Below are 23,371 nucleotides of genomic sequence, written 5' to 3' on the forward strand. Positions count from 1 at the left end.
TTTGGGAACCAAGACCGAAATCTGAAATCTCATAATGGTGGTGGGCAGTGACAGAAGGACTAAGGAGCAACTCGGATGCCAGTTGGCAAGGTAGGGCTGGCTGGGGGGCGCTGGAGGGAGGGGGCCCTTGGGGACATGCTAGGATGGGAAGTGGGGGTGCAGTTTTCCTCACAGGCTCCCTTTGTCCCCCCTCCCCCCAGCAAAGTGGCAGGCAGTTCTGTGGGTCAGCTGAGAAGGAGGAGGAGTGATCTCCAATGCTCCCTGCCAGCTTCCCACAAGCAAAGTCAATGGGGAAGCCAGCAGGAAATCAAAAGTTGCTCCCATCCCCATTGCTTTCTTGCCTGCCTGTGGTCATTCTATTTCTGTTTATATAGGGAAATATCTCTGAAAGGATGACTCAGTGGGTCGTGGGTTACCTAGTTCTATCTATATCTCCTCCAAGAAACTTCTTCAGTACATTCCCTTCAGCGCTTAGAATACTGAATAAGCTCATTGCTTGTAATTTTTAAGAAATAACTACAGTATTCAAACCGAGTAGCATCCACCAAAACATGCTATATGTGAAACACCAAGGCCTATAATCTTTTCCCTTTCTGCTCAGCCATCCATCCATATTATGAGTTGCACACTTTAGTTAGTGTTGCTGATGTTATCGATATATAGTACTTGTTTGGCCATATTATATATTTAAAGATGATGATGATGGTGATGATGGTGATGATGATGATAGGACGATGATAGGATGATGATGATGGTGATCCTGGGCTGTGAAGAAGGTTGAAGCCTGGGATATCAAGAATAATTCTATAGGTCAAAGTTAAGGGCATTCCAAAACCAAGATTGCTCTCAGCACATTGCTGTATTAGGAGATATACTTTTCATCTGTTGCTCCCCTCCCACTTCCTGGCCTCTTAATAAGAGTGACTCCAGTCAAAACCATGCTTGTTCCTCATGAGTAGGAATTTATATATTTTTTTCTATGCCTCTTGGTATGTGCTATGCTGGTGACTCTGGGCCTCTATTCATAATGCTGTCTTTGTTCCTAAGGGTGAAACCTGGGAGACACGGGACAATTGTACCAGACAATTCTCCCAACACAGTCACTTCCTCAAGTGCGACATCCTCTGTGTCGTGAGCTTTCCAATATGCTTTTTCCCCTATTTTCAGTCTTCATGTTCGTAATGGAACTATCATATTCACAGAGAATAGCATTTAGGGTGAAAAACGGACAAGATGATGATTGTTGCTATCCCCCAGGGACTTTGCCGCCACTCGTGTGATTTACTAAATTATTAAATCTCAGCCTAAAAATAGAAGAAGCCAGGCTTAAAGGTTGTACTTATAGAAAAGGACAGGCGTTTTCCTTTTCTCTCCTAAAGGACCAAAGAAAGGTGCACGTGCAGTAGTCTGGTGCACAAATAAGACCATCCCCTCCCCATTTATTAAAAAATCCCATAGAGAGGAGTCAAAAATAGGCAGTTATAGTTTATAATGAAACAAAACACAGATGTTATTAAGTAAAATCAGCTATCTGAATTTATCAGGACCCTTAATTTTGAAGATACTAGCAGGGTGATCTCCAGGGACCCCACAGCAGGATCTGGTCTTTACTGTCCCCCACCCTCTTGTAGACCAGGCAAGTTCACCCAATGGGGACTTAATTGGTGGTGGAAATGGCTCTCGGGCTGTAAATTCAACCTGACCCAGTAATGGTTTGGATGACCTTATTGGGTGTCTTCCAGGTGATTCTTTGTGTAAGGTCCAATCATAAGAAAATCAGCCAGAGATGTGAATTTGGTTAGGGCATGCCTAGAAATCTGTCAGGCCCAGCCCAAGAACAACGAAGAGTCAGTCCATTCAAACTCCAGTTCTTTATTTGCTCACACTGTCGAGACAGAATCTTGCCAGACTAAAGCTACTCTACCTAACCTTAAGGGGAAATAACCTGGGGATGCTCTAGGGCACGGCTATCCTGAACCTCTTCATTTTCCCACCATTGCCTCCTGGACTGTGCCTCCGCTTATCTCCTCCACCTCCTTGGAATTTGCTCCCTCCCTCCTGAGAACCAGTGGCACCGCTGAAATCCACCACAAAATCTTTGTTTAGATGAATGGTATAGCAAGTGGGAAGAGGACTTGATATCAGTCACTCCCCAGTTGTCAGCCTTCCCAAGTAGACCAGACATGAAACACGACCAGATGAGCTAATTCTACTTTATTGTAAGGCTACATTAACAGAATCTTGCAAGTCTGAAAGTCCAATTCTCTCGTCATCTCCTTTACAGCCTGAGGAACTAGGGAGGGTTCCTTCTGAGCCTCTTTCTCCACCCATTATGCAGCTGCAGGCTATGCCCTCTCTTATCTGACCATTCCCTAGGCAGCCACTCTTCGCCCCATCTCTCAAGGTCTTTCTCACATACCATTACACCAGCCTCACATACACTCATTACAAAAAAAAAAATCATCATCTGGCTCAGACATTCTAATCTGCTCACAAAAATGAATGCAGGACACTATATAAGCATCTTTGCTTTGAATTTTCACCACATTTTAGTTTTCAAAAAGGAATAAGTTTGAAATCCTTTTTTGGTAGTTGCTTTCTTAGTCTAAGTACTGCCAAGCCATCATTTGTGATAGATTGATAGATTGGAACATTTGTAAAGGTTACACCCAAGATCTCACCCTCAGTATTTCTCCACTTGATGTTCCGTTTCTCAAATATCCATCCCCCTTTCCATAGTGTAGTGACAAGGAGGTCTTGGTAGGGATATTTCTAAATGCTGTATGCTAGGAACCATCCGCTTTTTCAGTGGGTGGAACATCATTGCACAACTTCATATAATGTGGAAACCATATGTCTGAACACACATGTCTTGCACATAATGTGCAAGATCTGGATATCTCACACAATTTTGACAATTTATAAAAAAGGGTAAATTACCTTTATTTGTATTGATTTGTCAATTTTGGAGGGCCTTGAGCACCCTCTAGTGGACTTCTTGACTAGAAGGTCTGTAGGGCTGGAGTCTATTGTAACTTGCTTGGGAATGTCTCTTGCTGTTCAGGAATCAGTTAGTATTCCTTTGCTTAATATATGGAGCCAAACCTTTAGGAATTGATTCTCCACGCTTCTGGGTGGCCTGGAATAGTTAATAGAATCATAGGGTTGGAGGGGACCCACTACTCAGTGCAGGAATCCTCATATCATCCCAAATAGTTGTCCAATCTTTTCTTGAATACCGCCATGGAGCACCCATGACTTCAGGAGGCAGCCTGTTCCGTTGCTTAATAGCTCTCACAATCAGGAAATTCCTCCTTATTTCAAGTTTGGATTTCTCCCTGTTGAAGATCCATCCACTGATTCTTGTCTTCCCTTCAGATGCTCTGGAGAATAAATCCACACCTTCTGCCCCGTGCCATTCCTCTATGCATTGGCAGACTGCTGTCCTGTCTCCCCTTAATGTTCTCTTCTTTAACCTAAAAATGCCCAAGTTCACTATTCAGAGGATTTAGCCTCCAAGTTCCTCACCATCTTGTTGCTCTTCTGTGTACTCTTTCCAGTTCCTCAGTATCCTTTTTGTATTGTGGCAACCAGAACTGGGTATGGTTTCCAGATACAGTCTGGCCAGTGTAGCACAGAGTAGAGCTTTCACTTCCCATGATCCTGACATTGTGCCTCTATTGATGCAGCAAATTGTGTCGGCTCTTTTGGCAGCTGTGGCACATTGCTGGCTCATGCTTAATCTATGGTCTTTCAAGACACCCTGCGATGGAATGTGCCCCTGAAGAGGGGGGTGATATGATGGAGCTCGGAACTGAGGGGCTAGAGAGCGCATGCCAGGCAGATAAGTGTTCTCTACCTCCTCAGGTCTGAGCAACATCACATCCCCCCCCCCTCTTCAGGGGCACATTCCATCACACACCCACAGCCTTCTTGCAGTACTGCTGCTAAGCCATGCACCACCCATCTTGTACTCCTGCATCTGGTTTGTGCAGAACGTTACATTTCTCACAACTGAGCATTTGGTTGGATATGGCCCAATGTTCAAGGCCATATCAAGACCCTTTTCCATCTTGAGCCTGTGTCCTTCGGTGTTAGCAATACCCCCGACTTGGGTCAGCCACAAAATTTATAAGCATCCCTTCTATTTTATTTATTTATCTATTTATTTACCAAATTTGTCACAGCCCATCTCCTCTGAACGGAGGGACTCTGGGCGGTTTACAGCATAAAACAATAACTATACAATAAAATTCCAATATCAAATATAGACTAAAACAATTTTAAAAACTACCAAATATAAAAAAATCCTGATGGCTATGGTCTCGTTCAATCCTTGCGTAGGAGGGGCACTTCAAGGCACTAGCCAACCCCAAGTAGGATTATTCTCCTCCCTGCCCCAAGCCCGATGGCAGAGCCAGGTCTTCAATTCCCTCCAGAAGGCCAGGGGCGATGGGGCTAATCTCACCTCTGGGGGCAAGATGTTCTAGAGGGTGGGTGCCACTGCAGAGAAGGCCCGCCTCCTGGACCCTGCCAGAAGAAATTCTCTTGCAGACGGGGTCCGCAGCATGCCCTCTCTGCATGACTGGGTAGGACGGGCTGATGAAGCGGGGAAGAGGTGGTCCCCCAGGTAACCCGGTCCCATGCCATGTAGGGCTTTAAAGGTGATAACCAACACCTTGAATTGGACCCAGAAGCAAACTGGTATCCAGTGCAGATCACAAAGCAAAGGTGTTATATGCGCCCTTCTAGGGGCACCAAAAACAGCCCGCGCGGCCACATTCTGGACCAGCTGAAGCCCCCGGATACTCTTCAAGGGTAGCCCCATGTAGAGCACATTGCAATAGTCTATATGGGAGATATCCTTTCATCTAGGCCATTTATGAAGATCTTGAAGAGTACTGGGCCCAGGACTGAACCCTGAGTATCTCATTATTTACCTCCTTCCATGTGGTCATAAACCCATTAAGGATAATGCATTGGTTATGGTTGTTCAGCCAACTGTGAATCCATCTGGTAGTGGGACCATCCATCCCACATTGTTCCAGTTTATCAAGAAGGAGGCTGTGGTCTATTTATCAAGTACACGACATCCACAGGATTCCCAAAGTCCACTAATCTACTCATTTTGTCAAAGAAAGCAATAAGATTTGTCCAGCATGACTTCTTTTTAACAAATCCATGCTGGCTTCTGGTAATTGCCCTGTTCGTTTCTAAGTCCTTTCAAACCCACTGCCTGCTTACTTTTTCTAGGATTTTCCTAGGTATTGCTGTCAAGCAAATAGAACTCAGGAACATTCATATCTAAAAGATTAGTGTTGCTGAAGTTCTCCCTGCACTGCAGCTTATGACTTTCCCCAAATAGCAAGGTCCAGAAGCTAGGAATGATGGCTGTGATGAAGAATGCTGATGTTATCAGTATGAGCTATTATGAACTGGACATGAACTTCGAACTTCAAACTCTGAATCTATAAATTGGAGTTGATTTCTAGAGTTAAATGCAAAAAAATAAAAAAATAAAATCTTGTTTTACTAAGAATTTGTTTATGTTCCCGGATTCTGAATTTTAAGCCAGATTTTGTGTCCTGACAAGCAGGAACCACGCCGAGACTAGGAATGAGTCTCTAGTGTTTATTACTGCTAAAGTAGACAGAAAATCCTACCAAACTGAAGGAGCATGGGAAAACCCAGACAGATAAACCCCAAAAGCCAAGGTGGGTCTGTTCTGGTTCTCTTTGAATGGCTGCTCAAACTCTCTCTACTACGCATGCGTTTTCCCCCCTGGATAGGGGCCCCCTCCTGCTCACCATCAACGCTCATGACATTTTGTAGGTTTTGTAGCAAAAAGTTAAAATCAAACAATTTTTTTTAACCAAATGAGTTTGGACAAGCCACCAATGGCCAATGTTTTACCCTAAAGTTTTTGTTTTGTTTTTGCCTTGGTAATATATCTCAAGGGAAAGTTTCGCTGCCAAGAAAGCAGCAACTCATTACATTTTCCAATAAAAATAAAGCTGATTACTCTGGAATATATTCCAGTAAAATGTCAACTGCTATTGACAAGAGCAATTTCCATAAAATTCCTGCTAACTAATGAGGAAAGGGAAGATGCTTATCTTTGGTGGAATCAGTTTAGGTCTGAGCTAAAAGCAGAGAAGCACATATAGCTTTAAGACCAGCTTTGCTATCACTGTTGAAGTGATGGGAAATTGCTCAAATAAGGGTTGTGTGTATTTCTTTTCCCCAACCGATGCAATTGCCATAAAAATAAAGGTTGATTAAAAGGTGAAGGTGCTGTAACAAGAGGGAGGGAGGGAAGTTCATGTCTTTTCATTGAAAATATTTTGTGTAGGATCCACATTTTCTGTGCATCCTTGGAGCTCAAATTAGGGGACAGGAACCAGAGGAAAGGTGAAGATTTTTCCAACTTCTTCTCCTCTTGTGTCATTTTTGCCTTTGGAAAATTCAGGAGTCAATACATGGTCTTTTTATTTTCTGATATTCTCCTGGAATGTACCTGAATTATTTCTTCTTTTTCTAGCGGCAGGATCTTTAATTAGGTCAAGATGAGTGGTTACCATAATACAGGGTGACTCCAACTGGTCTGAGAGACAAAATGCTGATTATTCGCTGGGATGATCTCACTTTTATTACATATTATATGTGTTGAATGCACAGTTCAAAATGTTGGATTCAGCTGTTGACTATTTAATTGCTGTTAAGCTTGAGGTCTAAGGGCTTAAAGGACTACCTTCCCTGTATTTACCCACTTGAGGTTTTTGAATATTTTCTGAGTATCTTAGACTCCTAAAGTTGAAAGGGCCCATTTAGGCAATAGAATCCAGCTCAATGCAGAAATCTAAATTTAAGGGCTCCCAATAGATAATTTTCTAGTATCTGCTTTAATAGATTTGTAAAGAGAGCCCAGTATCTCTCAGGGTAATTCATCCCACTGTAGAATTTCTCTTATTATAAGATTTTCCTAAGCATTCAACTGGATATCTGGTCTATATCTGGTCTTCTGTGATATTCTTTAGGTACCCCAAAGGTCTAGTACATGCTGGCTGGGGAATTCTGGAAGTTGAAGTCCACATATCTTAAAATGGCTAAGGTTGAGAAACACTGGTCAAGTGCATCAGTCTCCCTTCTCATAGAGTTATTTTTGTCAAGGCTAGATATACTTGGTCCCATCAGCCAGGCCTTATAAAACTTAGTTTACAGTCTCCTGTTCATCCTTGTTCCCCTTCTTTATACCTGTTCCAGTTTCCAGATTTTTTTTTTTTTTGCATTGTTTACCCTGCACTGAATTGTGCAAACTATGCTGCATGTTGTATTTTAATGAGGAAGAATCATACAGACGTGATAACTTCATTCTTTATCAGAATATTCTTCAGTACTGGCAGGAAATCAGTAGGCCTAGCAACCAAGCAGAAAATCCAGTTTGGTGATAGATTGTGATATGAAGGAGAAAGAAAGAAAGAAAGAAAGAAAGAAAGAAAGAGGGAGGGAGGGAGGGAAGGAAGGAAGGAAGGAAGGAAGGAAGGAAGGAAGGAAGGAAGGAAGGAAGGAAGGAAGGAAGGAAGGAAGATCCATGTTGTTTATGGCATGTGTTTTAAAACAGCTGCTTTAGTACAAAACTGTTGAAAGTGGCATAATTATAACAAGGATAATATTAACACCTTAGGTACAAAGGCTAAGTTGCTGTTAAACTGAGCTATGCAATGTGTCAGTGTGTCTGTTAAATATAGAAGCTATATGTATATAAACACAATCTCAGTGATATATATGTTGAGTCCTGCAATGTTCTTATTGCTTCCTCGTTAAAAAAAATGAGAAAAATGTGATATCACTTCTATTCCAAGAATTATATAGAAACAACATCTTTTCAGGCAATTAAAAGTAAAATAAAATGATAGGTCAGCTAGGAAGACAGAGAAAGTATTTATAAGGGTGTTGAGTACTTCAGGAAGGATTATTTGTAATAATTCTAATTCAGGGTACCAGTTAACAGCAATTCAGGATAAAATGGAGCTAAATCTCACCTCAGGTATGAATCTTCTAGTGGTCCTTTGACCAACTTCAGCATGAGCTTTTATCAGCCCTTCAAGGTAGTCCAGACAAGAAGCACAAACCATGAGTACTAACCCTACCTTCATTGTAAAGTTAGTAAAGGTAAAGGTTTCCCTTGACATTAAGTCCAGTTGTGTCCGACTCTAGGGGGCGGTGCTCATCTCAGTTTCAAAGCCGAAGAGCTGGCGTTTGTCCAAAGACACTTCTGTGGTCATATGGCTGGCATGACTGAACGGAATGCCATTACCTGCCCGCCGAAGCGGTACCTATTAATCTACTCACATTTGCATGTTTTTGAACTGCTAGGTTGGCAGGAGCTGGGACTAGCAATGGGAGCTCACCCCGTCACACGGATTCGAATTGTAAAGTTATATTAACAGAATCTTGCAAGTCTGAAAATACATTTCTCCCCTCCTTTCCTTTTACTTTCCAGAAAACTAGGGAGGGTCCCTTCTGAGATGCTTCCCACTCCCCTTTTACTTCTGTGGGCTGAGATACCTTTTGTATGATGGTTGTCTAGTCTGCGGCTCTTCCTCCTGTCTCCCAAGGTCATTCTCACAGACCATTACATCTTTTCATCCCGTATCTTCTTCTTCTCCTTTATCTTCTCCTTCACTTCTTCCTCCTTTTCCACTTTTGCTATCACATTGGATCATATTCCAATCAGATGAGTTTACAATCACCATCTAAAGCAGAACTTAAAAACCAGCAATACTGCAAAAGTACAGGTGAATTAAAAGTTAAAATCTAACTCACAATAATGGAGGTTGCAGCTTAAATCAATCTGAATATTTGGTGAAAAAGAAAAATAATAATTCAAGGCCAAAAAGTCAGTAAAAAGAGGACCAAGCCACCCTACCAAGGCAGGATATTTGGCAATCTGGGAAGCAACATGGAAAACATGGGATTCAGAGAGAAATTATTTATGTGTTGCCAAATAAGGAAACACATCACCAGAAAGGAAGACAAAAAAGGAAATTGCTTTGCATTAAGATTGCATATGCTAATCTTTTTCTTTGTAGTTGCAAAGTTCTAAGAACAACCTCAATACTTTCAAAAGAAGTTATAATTCACCCCAGTAGGGGCCAATAATGGGCAGTTCCAAGGCCTCTGATTCTTTCTTCCTTAACATTCTTGATCATTCAACTCATTGCAGTCTAAATTGGACTTCAAATGAAGGTTTCCCTCAAACAGAGCACCGTCCTCTGACAACTTTTCAAAATGAAGGCTTGGTAAATCCCTTTATTTCCAGATTTTGTCAATTTTGCATGTAAATTCATTATCTCCAATTTTTGCGCTAATCTGAAAATTAATTTAAGAAAATACAATGTACATTTTTTTTAGAAGTCATGGTACTTCCTTGAATATAAAAGCTCTTTAACTGTATATATGGATGAACAGAAAACACAAACTTATTGATATTTCTCATAGGAGAGGACAGGAGAAATTTGTTTCTGAGTACAGGCAAAAGCAGGATGCTTGAATCTAAGGAAATCCATTGCACATACCGATTGCTTCTTCTGATCAGAAAGAAACTCTACAATAAACAGGGCTAAGCTGTGAGCATGTAAGCATGCTGGCTGGGGAATTGTGGGAGTTGAAGTCCACGTATCTTAAAGTTGCTGGGGATGAGAAACACCGGTCTGAACAATGAAGCCATCACTACCTGTTGTACTTCAACTTTCCAGTTCTTATTCTCCGCACTTGCAAGACCCCTGGGCTCATATTCAAATTCACCAAGTTTAGGTTTTACAATGGCTCCTTACGGTTGAGGGCTAGCCTGTGGACTTTTTGGATTTGTTCAAGAGAAAGTTCAGGACATCCAGCCTGTTTTTTCTACCTTTTCCATTCCCAAACAAGGAAGGACATTTTTTAAAAATGGCTTTCTGAAACATTCCATTTCTAGGGGATACAGAAATAGCTACTCCAGTCCGCTAGTAATAAACTTAAAGAATAAATTATTCTCCTGGCTTGTATTATTGCGACTTTTCTGTGCCTACATGGTTATTCAGCCTAACAAGCAACAGGAAATCAGTAAACAAAATCTTTATGGTAGATGGAGAAATGTCCCCAAAGAGAAGCTATGTTAGAAAAAGATTGTTTTCTATTGACATCTGGGGTATCATGTTTCTCTTATTAGCCCTCCTAGTCAATTTCATGTTTGCATAATGAAACTTTGTGCTAGCTTTTGGACCAACATTATGATTTAATGAGTCGTTCTTACACCTCTCATCAAATTAAGGCAGTCACAAGGGCTTCTGCAGCACAACAAACCAGCACTAATATGCCTTGGATCTTTGTGTACTAACTATTTTGTACATGCTTTGAACAAAATTTGTCCCAGCGAAACCCAGCTCTGCATATTAAGAGACTCACTGAACTGAATAATAGCTTCAACTGAAATCCGGATGGATAAGAACCAGGAAGGAATCTGGAAAACATATTTGGATATACTTGATAGCCTGAAAAGGAGATTTGAGTTGTAGCCAGTTTAATATTTATAAAACCTGTCTCAAGTTTCATCTGATACCCACTTACCAATAGGACCCACTGAGATACCTTCCATGGAATTCTGTGAGATTCTACCTCTACGTAGGTGTAAGCGATTGCTCTAACAATCAAGTATGCATAAAACGATTTTAAAAGACCCAGTTTACGACCAATCCTCTTCGGTTTCCCACTCACCCCTTCCAACACTGAGCATTTGAAATGAGATGATTGTGGAAGAATAATGAAATTCTCACAGTGGAGGAATGAGTTGTGGAAATGTCAGAATTGGCAGAAATGGTGAAACTGGTCAGAGAACAACCAACCAAAAGTTTTCTGAAAGCCTGGAAACCTTCTATGGACTTTATGCGGAAAGAAGAAAAAACATGAATGGATGATTTATGGATTTGAAGACTAAGATGTGAACTAAATGAGGTTGGGGGGGTTAAGAAGGAGGGGGACAATAAGATTACAATTGTCTGTTGAAAAGAAGGTTGGAAGTCATTTATATATTTCTTAACTTTTCCCTTTTTCTTGTCCTGCACTTTTTTGTTTCCTTCCTTCCTTCCTTCCTTCCTTCCTTCCTTCCTTCCTTCCTTCCTTCCTTCCTTCCTTCCTTCCCTCCCTCCCTCCCTCCCTCCCTCCCTCTCTCCCTCCTTTCCTTTCCTTTCCTTTCCTTTCCTTTCCTTTCCTTTCCTTTCCTTTCCTTTCCGTTCTTCTTTGGATCTGTCTTTTACTGTATGAAAGTTCTGAATAAATATAAAGGAATAAAGAAATGGGAAGATTGATTTTCCTATAAATGAGTATTCAAGTCCAGAAAGAATAGACTCCAAATGCACAGTTTCATAACTCTCATTATTTGATTGTATGCTGAATCAACCTTCCTAATATTCTTCCTCTGCTCCTAATAAATCTTGAGATGTATTTTGAGTCTATGTGCCAATTTTAGGCCTGTTTTATTATTACTCATCTGCCGAGGTGACCAAAATCAGGAGCTGCAGTGGATACAGGCTTAAGTGTTGATTATCTAACTCTTTACTGTGAAACTGACCCATGCATCCAGCTGAACCATTGGTTGATCTGGATCAAAGATAAGCAGATTTTTAAAAATCCTGTAACTATACAGTAGTGTGGAATCCTTGGTGCTCTCTGAGCCTGGTTGTTTGCTTGCAAACGTTTCATGACCCAGCTAGGGAACATCATCAGTGCTAATGAGCGTGGGTTTTGCTCCCTATTCATATATGGTAGCTTGCCCTGCAGTGTTGGTGGAGTGTGATTTCTCCTTGGTAGTTCCTTGATTAGGGTATTGTAGTGGTACTGGCAGGGCAAACTACTGTATATATCCAGTACTTGAAAATACTGCTGTCTGAAGAGGGAGCAGCAAAAAGCAGATGCATAGGAGTACTCAGCTACATTGAAAAAATAGTTGGACTGCTGAAGGAAGACAGACCTGGTCAGGGCTAGCTGTGCTCAGACAGGATCAGAATCTGCTAGTACTTAAGGAGGAAGCTGGGATTAGTAAAGTCAATGGGACAAGGGTTATCTCTGATAGCTTCTGTGGATTCTTGTCCAAGAATTCTTAGCTACCTAAACCATTCCTTGGGATTGGACTTGGTTTATCTGCATACTCACTCACTTGCTCACTCACTCACTCGCTCACTTTCTCTTTCCCTGTGCCCCTTTTGGAAGCGGTTTGCCCAATGAACCTGATTTTGTGTCGATGAAACATGAAGTGCATTTTTTACTTCAGGATAAGCTTGCCAGATTCTTTATACTCTTAATCCAGATAAGCATTTCCCTTCATGAGGCCAGGATAACTCTGATGAGCAGTAGTTATCTACTGCCAGACTTTCTTTGTTGAGTGTAATGGGAAGTAAGAATAACCTTGAGGAACAGGAGGAAGAGCTGAAGCCAAGACAATGGTTAGATAAAAGCAATCTGAGTCTGGGGCAGAAATGTAATTTGAGGAAGCGTCTCAGACTTGATCCCTCCCTAGTTCTCTTGAAGGTAAAGGGAGGGAGGGGGTAGGCTCATCCAGACTTGCAAGATTCTGTAACCTTATAATAAAAGTAATTTTAGCATTCATAACTTTGGTTTCCTAGACTGGTCTACCTTGAAGGGCTGACATTGAAGTAGGTATACTGCCATCACTTACCTCTTCAGTAATTTGCAATTACTAAAACTCAACCTGAAAACTCAGGAGTTCAGGTTTAAGAGTAGCACTACTAGAGAAGGACAATTTTCAGAGCTGTTTTTCCCCTCTCCTTAAGAACCAGGTATATATGGAAAGCCAATAGGCTGATACAGAGGTAAAACTACAGCTATCAGAACTGGCCTGCAAAGATGTAGATGAGCACTGTGACAGTGAAAGGTGAAAGGTCCCCTGTGCAAGCACCGAGTCATGTCTGACCCTTTGGGGGGACGCCGCTTTTGCCACGTTTTCTTGGCAGACTAGAGCGGGGTGGCTTGCCATTGCCTTCCCCAGCCGTCACCTTCCCCAGCAAACTGGGTGCTCATTTTACCGACCTCGGAAGGATGGAAGGCTGAGTCGACCTGAGCCGGCTACCCGAGAGAGAATCCAGCTTCTGCTGGGATCGAACTCGGGTTGTGGGGAGAGTTTCGGTTGCAATGCTGCCGCCTGCCACTCTGTGCCACACGAGGCCCATAGGTGCCCGCTAGAGGGAAACAAAGAGTTAGAATGTTCTGTATCCCTTGCGTGCCATCTCACTCTTATTTTGGCAGGCTAGGTATGTTATCTGTAAGGGTATGTGAGAATGACCTTGGAGACAGGAGAAAGTGCTGCAAACTGGACAAATGGGATGTAAAAGATATCTCAGCCTGCAGAAGGGGAAGTGACACCGGAAACATTTCAGAAGGGACCTTCCCTAGCTTTCTGGAGAGTAGAAGGAAAGGAGGGGAGAAATACTTCCAGTCTTGCAAGATTCTGTTAATGTAACCTAAAAATAAAGATAGAGCTTCTTGTCTGGACTACCTCGCAGGGCTAACATCACCCTATGTAAAATTCCAGGCTAGCCATAAAGTCTAAATCCTCCTTCCTTCCTTCCTGCCTGCCTGCCTGCCTGCCTGCCTGCCTGCCTGCCTTCCTGCCTTCCTTCCTTCCTTCCTTCCTTCCTTCTTTTATTATTTTTAAAAAGAAGATGAAAGACTAATAGAAACTAATATAAAGTAAGAAAAAGAAAAGAAAGAATTCAAAGAGAAAGCGAGATCTATCTATCTAGAGATAATAGATAGATAGACATACAGATACAAGAAAGTACAAGAAAAACAGAATAAAAAAGAAAAAAAAATACAAAGAAGTGGCTTCTGATCTTCTTTACAGCAGTTGTAAGTACAATTACAAATTTACCTCTCACTCTAGGGTTACAACATAACTCTCTTCTTTCTATAACCTCTTTTGTCTAATCATCAAAACCATAAATCACAAATTCATTTTTTTCTCTTTTCCACAAAAAGTCCATAAGGGGTTTCCAGTCAGCCACAAACTTAGATATTGTCTTCTCTCTGATCAAAGAAGTCAGTTTAACCCTCTCAGCAAATCAACTGCACTTTCAAGCTAAGTACATCTATTAAAACTCTACCAGAGAAGAATCAGAAGTGATCAGTTGCAGTTCAAAATGAAATAAAACATAAACGTATTAACTAAAAGTCTAAAAGCTTTATCTACCTAAACATATCACAAACTAAGTTTGGGGATACTTACAGAAAGATGCCCTGAAACTTCTACAGCAAGATCTAACCTTTGTTCTCTACTAGCTTCTTGAAGACCAAGCTGGTTCACCCAGTGGGGTGGAGGTAGGGAATCTAGCAGGGTGGAAGTAGCTTCCAAGAACAGAAATTCTAACTAACCCATCAGTGTGTTGGTTGATCTGATCAGGTGACTTTCAGATAATTCCTACACTACCTGTTTTTCAGGAAAAATACTTTGAGATGTAGATTCAGGTCAGATTTATTCTGGTTATATCAGGAAATGTCCCTTGTTTAGTACTCCCATGTCTGAGCTGCAAAAAATATGGATAAACCCAGAACAACAGCAAGACGATATATAAAACATCTTTTAACTCTTCTTTGCCATTTTATTATTATGTATTTTGAAAGAATATGAGCAATAGATGGTACAAATAGGAAAATCAGGTACAATACGGGTGGATAAGCAACACACCTGAAATATCATAAAACAAACACATTCTAATACATCATTAGAAACTTATATTTCATATCCCTTTCCCTTGTTGAGCTCTAAACTAAAATGCTTGGTTAACACAGTTGAAATAATTAAAGACTATAAATGGTAAATAATACATTAAACCAATACTATATTATAGATAAAGGTAAAGGTTTCCCTTGACATCAAGTCCAGTCATGTCCGACTCTAGTGGGTGGTGCTCATCTCCGTTTCAAAGCCGAAGAGCCGGCGTTTGTCTGTAGACACTTCCATGGTCATGTGGCCGGCATGACTAAACGGACACCGTTACCTGCCCACCGAAGCGGTACCTATTAATCTACTCACATTTGCATGTTTTCGAACTGCTATATTATATTATACTATACCTCAAATTAAAATCCGAACTCTCTGTCCTATATTTTGGATGTGGCAGGATTCCATATATAAGATTGTAGACCAAGAACGGCTTCCAATTAAAATTAAATTCTATGTCGGATTTGCTTTATAAATACAAAATTGTTCCAGAGATTGAAGTGTATTCCCAGTTTAGTTAACCATTTTTCTAAAGAGGGAATCAAAGATCTTTTTCAATCAAAGGCATATAGAACCCTTACAGCCATTAGCAAAGTCATACAAGGCAAATTCATTATAATATGACAAGATATATGGTTTGGCAAAATTAATAAGAATATCTCAGGTTGCAATGGGATTACAATTTTCAGAATTTGTTCCATTCTACAATGAATCAATTTGGTTTTTTTTTTCATTTTTTAAATATAATGTATTGAAAATTTAAAACACAAGAATGAGACTAATATAAACTAAAATAGAGTGAAAAAGAAGAGAAAAATGAAAAAAAATAAATTAAAGGTGCAAGAAAAAAAAGAGTAGCAGAAAAATAGAAAAGAAAGAAAAAAGATATAAAGAAGTGGCTTCCCACCTTCTCTACAGCAGTTATAAGTAAAATTATAAGTTGACCTCTCACTCTAAAATTACATCATGAGTCTCTTCTTTTTACAATCTATCCTATTTACTCATTAAAACCATAAATCATAAGTTCATTTTTTTCTTCTTTATGCAAAAAGTCCATAAGGGGCTTTCCGTCACCAATAAATGTAGATACTGTCTTTTCTCTGATCAAACAGGTCAATCTGGCCATCTAAGCAAGTTCTATCATCTTCATCAACCGTTCCTCCGTTGCAGGTATTGCCAAATCTTTCCATCTTTGTGTGTACAATAATCTCACTGCAGCTATCACATATAAAATCAATGTCCCATGACTGTTTTTCGAACTGCTTATTCATCAGTCCCAAGAGGAGAAGTCCAGTTTCAGCCAAATGTCAGTCTCCCAAATCCTCTGAATCATTGTATGTACTTGAACCTGGAGTCTTTTTCCAATATTGTTGGCCTACAAAACACTTAAGATTTCATTGCAATCTAATGATCATGTAGATGTTTGCAGCAACGCATGGTAGCCCCACCCTTGTTCAGAGGGATGCTCTAGCAAGTGAAGAGAGGGGTCTAGATCCATCACTCACAGACATATATAGACACGTTTCCATTTGAAGAAGCAAACAATTCAAGAGCCAAACTAATTTGGCAAGCTAATTTAGAACTTTTGAATGAGGAAAACTCACTTCCCATTTGTGCTTCAAGGTGTTTAAATCAGTCCTACAGGTCTTCAACCATAGCAAAATACTGCTAACAAAATCCTACTTACTGCTGAAGGGAATGATTTCAATTTTGTACCTTAGCTACTTGACAGAATTTCATAGAAAGTATCGTTTGGCAGGGAGCATGCCTTAACTCATTCACATTCAGGTTTTTAAGTCAAAGCAATTTATTTAAGCCAGTAAATAAAAGAGAAAGGTCAAGATCCCTTTGCGTCAAGATCAGCTTGACTCAACAATTTCATGTCCATGTCATTGCTTCACAACAATATGAAAGTAGTTTGCCATTCTCACTTTCTTGGATTTTTTTTAAAAAAAAAACTCTAAGGGTGTACTCCAATTCGGAGAATTTTTGGAGGTATCCCATCCAAGGACTAACTAGTCTAATTTAGATTAGTTTTTTTTCAAGTTCAGCAAGTTTTGCTAAGTGGTGCCGTTTGTCAACTTGGGGCATCTGTAGGGGTCTGTACAATGGAGTTGGGGAGCTGGACGAGATGCAAGGGGATGAGGTTCCTGGGCTTCCCTCCCAGCATTCTAAACAAACAATTCTTAAAGGAATTCCAATAATGCCAACCCCTGGAACATCATCCCTCCAGATATTAGACTGGTCCCATCCTTGCTGGCCTTAAAAACCTGGTTCTGTTTAAGCCTGAGGCACTGGGTATGTGAAAGAGGCCATCCCCTGGTTGTGTTAATGGTTGTTTGTGATTTTTCCCAGCTGCCGTGTGTTTTAATTTTTTGTGTATGTATTTGCTTTTATTTACTCTTAATATTGTTAGCTGCCCAGAGCCATTTATTTGAGATGGGTGGTTATATACATTGATTAAATAAAGAATTCAAAAATTAAAAAAAAAGCTTAATTCCTTCTGGAGTCTCAACCACATTTCTAAATTTCTTCTCAACTAACTTGCCTTGATGTATTTTTTCCCTTTAATTCTCAGATGTTTCCATTCATTCCAGACCAAAACCTCTGGCTCAGACCTCAGTCTTCGTGTTTCATCCATCCTAGCATCCCCCTTCAAGACGTGGATATTTAATCTGCCTAGTTCATGCTGAAGCCTAAGGCAACTTCAAATTGTGTTAGTTTATGGAGATGTTGAGTTTGCTGAAGCCTTTTTTTGAAAAAGGAAAAAAGTCTCTGGGGAATTCACAGAGGAGACTCTGAAAAGGGTCTTGACAAATAATGTAGAAAATGCAACAAGCTTCCAGTAAGATATCTAGAAGGGTCTTCTGCACTGGCTACTGAATGGAAAGACTTGAGGTAGCCAAGACAAGGAGCACAAACATGAGTTTGTGCAGTACCTTTATTGTAAGTTTACAGTAACAGAATCTTGCAAGTCTGAATGCATTTCTCCCCTCCTTTACTAGATATAGATAGATAGATAGATAGATAGATAGATAGATAGAGATAATAGATAGATAGACATACAGATAGATAGATGAATGTCGCAGGGGTTGGTGGTAGTGGAGGTTATTTATTTGGTTAGTTATTTTGGGGGGTGGGTTCATGACTCAGACTGCCAAATGTCTTGCACCAGGTCTGTCTGAATGGGAGGAAGGAAAAATAATTTTCCAAAGAAACACTTTGTTCAAAAGCCAGATGCTCTCTATCTGCATAGTAAGTGGTGTAATTATCAAGTTAAATTTGGCAAGGAAACATAACTGTCTGGTAGATTCCAGCTTTGCATCCAGGGGATTCCACTGGGCAATTTAAAGCAGTGTTTCTCAATCTCTGGGAGTTTAAGATGTGTGGACTTCAACTCCCAGAATTCCCCAGCCATCAAGCTGGGGAATATGCTGGCTGGGGAATTCTGGGAGTTGAAGTCCACACATCTTAAAGGTGCCGAGCTAGAAAAACACTGCTTTAAGGGATACGCTAAAAGATGATGGAAATACTTTTCCATTGTTGGAGACTCCAGAAAGCTATTCTCTAACAGAATACATATTATTGGGCTAGGCTGACAAATAAATCAACTTCATACCCAGTTTCTTCTATTCTTATTTTCCAAGAAATATCAGCTTCTTCAAAAGTTAGCCAGGTGATTCAGGAAGACTTAAGTAAAGCATTTACCAGCCCAGAACTATTAGGTCAAAAGGAAAAGCACTGTGTTTTTTGCCAGCCACCAACCTGTCTTATCCTGAATTATATAGATGAATGAATCACTTAATATAACAAAACGAGACAAATCTTATCTGTGAAGGGATATAAAAAATACATTCCCAGCCATCAAAGCAAATGTCCTCGAAGTAATTTATGTTTCCATCCTAAGTCGGCAAGTGGCCACACAGAGTTAAAGTAAATTCCTTTATGCCTAGTTACTAAATCCTCTAATATACATGTCATTAAAATAAAGTATGGAAGGAAATATGCGACTCTATCCAAAATTGGGGTCAATTAGGGACTCATTATGGAGGAACAGTGAAATTGATTTGTAAGTGTAGCTCTTAAGGCCGTCTGCTCTTCCATACAGCTAATAATAAAATCTGAATTCTGACAAGAAAAGTCATTAAGGGCTCTTCCCAGGCAAGAATTATTCATTACTTGGAAACTTATTATCTGGAATTTATTCCCTTCTGCTAGTGAGATTCGTCATGTCCAAGAGATTAATGATTTTGAATGCGAAGGAGCCGAGCTGTTGTCGGTGCTTATATTCCCCCCATTCCTGGTGGATTAATGTACATGTTCTGCAAGCTTGCCAACTTGCAGAAAGCCCAATTGTAGAAGTGTACCTGGAAAAAAATGCTCACTCATGTCCTTGAAAATGTGGCAGAAGTCACTGGGGTTCGTGGATGTAGCACTTTGGCCCGTGGGCTGGAAGGCCTTGAGCATGGATCTCAGAAGCTTCCTCAACGTGTCACCGAGTTGAAATGTTTAAGATGGCAAAAGGGAGAAACTATTATTTCCTATCTGGGGAGTAGCCACCGTGATTGTGTCTAATTAATTTAACTTAATGTACACGGCATCAAATGCAGGTCTTGTCCCACCAAAGTTTTGGAAAAAAGCCCTCCATAGGCCATTCAAAGGGTCTTGATATTGCCTCCTTCCTGCTGTAGATCACCAGGAGGCCAACGGGGCCAGGCCATCATCCCATGCTTTGATGCAATCTCTGTCAGAAGTTGAGATAAGGGACCGGACGTTTCCAGACAATGAAATGGCAAACGTCCATTTCTGGCTCTACCCATGCAGTTGCCACTGTCTCAGATATTATGAAACAGGAATCTATATCCTCCCATTCTGGTTATTTTGGGATTTTAACATCCTTAGGACCTTCCCTCTAAGGGGAGTAATGTTCATAGAAGCAGTTTTCATCATGACTCAAAGGGTTCCTGCCTTCATTCTTCTTAGAAACGAACACAAAGAATGGTACATAGCTCACCGTTGAAAATGAAACACATCACAAAGGTGTGGTAACTCGAGCCATATTTTGTATGAAGTTAGCCAAATAAGCTACCATCTTTCAAAAACACTTTGCAATATCATTTTTTTTTTGGGTGGACTTAACATTCCAACAATGGCTCCGGTCTTAATTTCTTTTATTGTTTATAGTTCGTTTCTGCCAGTCGAAATCCATATTTTGCTGCATTTCATTTCAGATAATTATTTTCTCTCTGCATCTACAAAAGTTTGTTTTGCTCACTCTTGTTCGTTTTTTCTGCCCCAGATTAGTAGATCATCAATATAACACAAAACTGCCTCAGTACCTTCATTAGATTTGTCATAATATTATTCTCTGATAGACTTTAAGAACAGATAACATACAGAATGCCAGTCTTTTCAATTTATATCTCCCAAAGGGTATATTAAATCTACAGAATGTTGAACTATTTTCATCCAGGTGGGTTTGTGAAAAATCCATTATTAGCATCTAATACCGTGAACAGTGTTGTACCTATTAAATGATTTCATTTACAGTATGAGCCTTATTCATCTTCCTTAGATCTAAACAAATCTTTATTTTCTGCTACTTTGTTCAGCATTATCATAGGATTAAGCTATTCTGTTGATTCTAGACCTTCATCATATCCAAATGCTTCATCCCCTTCAGTTCTACTTGTACCTCAACATAGGTTTCTAGCAATCCAGGTCACGGATGGACTTGTGAGTTTAATTGAAAAAATGTACAATCTAGTACAGAATCCAGTCCTTGAAATACGCCTCTAAAATCTCCAAATCTGTGGTTGCTCTCTTTTATTATCTTTACATCTTGTATCACTGCAGTTTCTGTCTTTAAACCTAAAACAGTTTTTGCAGCAAAATTCACTACCTAAAATTCCAATGGGAAATTTTTATTTCTATTTTCACAAACAGATTCTGTTTCCCTAAACTGTTTATTTCTGCCCAAAGTATGAAAGTAAACTGGGATTTTATTTTTTTCTCCAAAGGATTAAGTTCTTATAAGCACTAATAGACAACAGTGGCATCTGCCAGGGTGTTAGTGGTAGGCAGTAAAAAACAGCGAAGATTGTGGGCATCATCATGTAGTTGAAGTTTGAGGCCTCTTTTCATGCACTGCATCCACATTAAAAAGGGATGGGGCTTCAATCATGTGGTCACACCCGCCATCTTAACCATTTTGATCTCACTGCAGATGGCCCCAAAAGGCAATACGTTCATATTTGCTCCAGTATCTATTTTAAAGCTTACCACCTAACAACTATTAAAGCCTAAAGCAAGTTGTAAGACTTTTTTAATTAAATAATTCGATGTCCCAGGGAAGAATTTTTGCAGACAATCTCCTCCTCCTCCTCCTCCTCAGGGCTGCAACTAGGGTCTGTGTCACCCGGTGCAAACATGGATTCTGTGCCCATTTTGGTGCCCCCCCAGCGCTCATTTTGGCGCCCCCCCATGGCGCCCGGGGCACATGCTTGCGCCCTCCAGTTGCGGCCCTCCTCCTCCTCCTGATATTTTCCTTTCTTCTCATAAAAAGTGTTTGATTTGCAACTGTTCACTTTTAACCTTATACATCCTGGCAAGGTTATTAAGTTTGCCACATTTCCTGCAGTTTTTTTTCTCTGTGCTTTTCTATACTGTGGTACATACCACACTTCCTAATTTTTGTGGCTTTTGTGGATGCGTTATTCTTAACCTGTACGTGTATAGTCAACTCCTTTCAGCTGATTTACTGCTCTTTCTTATGCTTGGGAAGAGTGAAATCCCAAAGAGTGAAATTCTTCCAGTAATTCTGCTTGCACTTTTTACAACCTAATTTCACCAACAGCGCAGTCCTTGATAAGGGCGTCTTTCAATTGTCCAAATTCCTAAGGCTGTCTGGATAATTTCAAATCAATCACATCAGGATACAGGCTTTCTCCTTGCAAACATATAGTATAATTCTTGTAAGTATAATTTTTTTTTAGTGCCCAGTATGATTTAAATTTAACAAACAAAAGCTAAACAAAATTTAGCTTTTGGTCATCTGATTCCTCATCAAACTGGAAGGTGTAAAATATGATGGTGTTCCCCCCCCACCCCTCCCAGCAACATGGAAGAACAAAGCTGCTTGACTTTTTCAGTCCTCCACTAAGGACACCATACTGTTCAAAACTGTGCTTCCAACTTCTCCAGTTTTTAGCAGCATTTTCTTCAAACTCCAATGTACCTGGGAGCTTCAACTGATCTATCTCACCCTGCTCCAGGCACTTTGGGTACCATGTTATGTTGGTTCTCTGGACAAACTTTTTAAAAAAAATCTCCAAGTTATAATATGAAGAGTGTTATTCTTTGCTTGGCAAAAAAAGACACCCTCTATTAATAATACACTGCATTTACAAACATGTTGCCATTTGTGAAAGGTGCCATCAAACTGTTCCACTAATTTATATATGGTCTTATAAATAAGCCAAATCACTACAATGAGGAATCGAGCTGAACTCAAAGGATGAGACAGCTGTTGGGGTTGGTTCACTTTGTAAAGAGTGAAAGGGAGGGAAAAGGAGGGAAACTTTCTCCTTTTATCCCCTCCTCCTTCTCCCTGATAATGTTGGCTTCTCAACAACAGTATCGTTTGCCTTCACTTATTTATGCTTTGGATGGATAGATGTTTTGCCCTATGATCTAATGTCCTCACTGCTCACTCAACAGGCTGCTGTCTAACTGCCAAACTACCTGAGCAGCTGAATTTGACACAAAAGAGCATAATTTGGGAGCTTTGGGTTTTTTTCAGGCCAAATGAGGCAAATAGGCCTTCATCATATGGCAGAACTACATGCTACTCTAATAAGGGCTTAACAAAACCCCCAGCAAAGCACAGCATCTTCAGACATTGTTTCAAGTGTCAGATTAGTGCAGAGAAAGAGCCTTCTTTACTCAATTCTGTGTATGCCAGTTTTCACTGAAAATTATTCTTTTCAGCAGCAATCTCACTGTATGGGGAAAACATGAATCCCCCAGTTCTGGATGGTTAAGGTTTTTCCCCCGATTCATTTCAGTAGAGATGTCAGTCCCCAGAAAGGATCTCTGAAGAGAGCACTTTTCCATCCCTGATGCTCTTTCTGCAGAAAATGTCTAGGCTTCAAGCCTTGGTAATATTGACTGTTGCTCATCTTGTTATGTGAATTGCTCTCTGAATATTGAAGGTAAAAAAAAGATTGCAGAGCATAACAGAAACCAAAAGTGGAAATTCAATAGTCAAGAATAAGAAAACAATACTTGCTAATTGAGTGAAATAGCATGGAACAAAAAGAAAGTTTTGCATTTGTACCTGGTCATCCTTAAAGTAGAACCTAGGCTGTGGATTTGAAATAGCATTAACAAGTCAGGAGATCTGTGATGTTTATTTTATTTACTGGGAAAGGCATTTGTATGCCACCTCACCAAAAGATTCTAAGGGGTTTACTGTTGATAAAACCCTCCAGAAAACAATAATCTATAAATAAGACCATATCATCCAAATGGCAACCAGTCACCACTTAAACCATCACTCCAGTCAGATGCCTGGTCTTATGTGGTACCCTTTGCTTG

At 40.2% G+C, this 23,371-nt stretch overlaps 1 protein-coding gene across 1 annotated transcript in view; it reads left to right on the plus strand.

Annotated features, from left to right (window-relative positions):
• The window catches only part of LOC134498590 (taste receptor type 2 member 40-like), a 159,246-nt gene that overhangs the window by 127,230 nt on the left and 8,645 nt on the right, over positions 1-23,371 (plus strand). Inside the window, exon 2 of the mRNA XM_063304747.1 lies at positions 21,414-21,573. Within this exon, the coding sequence (XP_063160817.1) occupies positions 21,414-21,573 (160 nt within the window). The remainder of the gene's footprint in view (positions 1-21,413; positions 21,574-23,371) is intronic.

Source organism: Candoia aspera, chromosome 5 (assembly GCF_035149785.1).
Source record: "Candoia aspera isolate rCanAsp1 chromosome 5, rCanAsp1.hap2, whole genome shotgun sequence".
NCBI lineage: Eukaryota > Metazoa > Chordata > Lepidosauria > Squamata > Boidae > Candoia > Candoia aspera.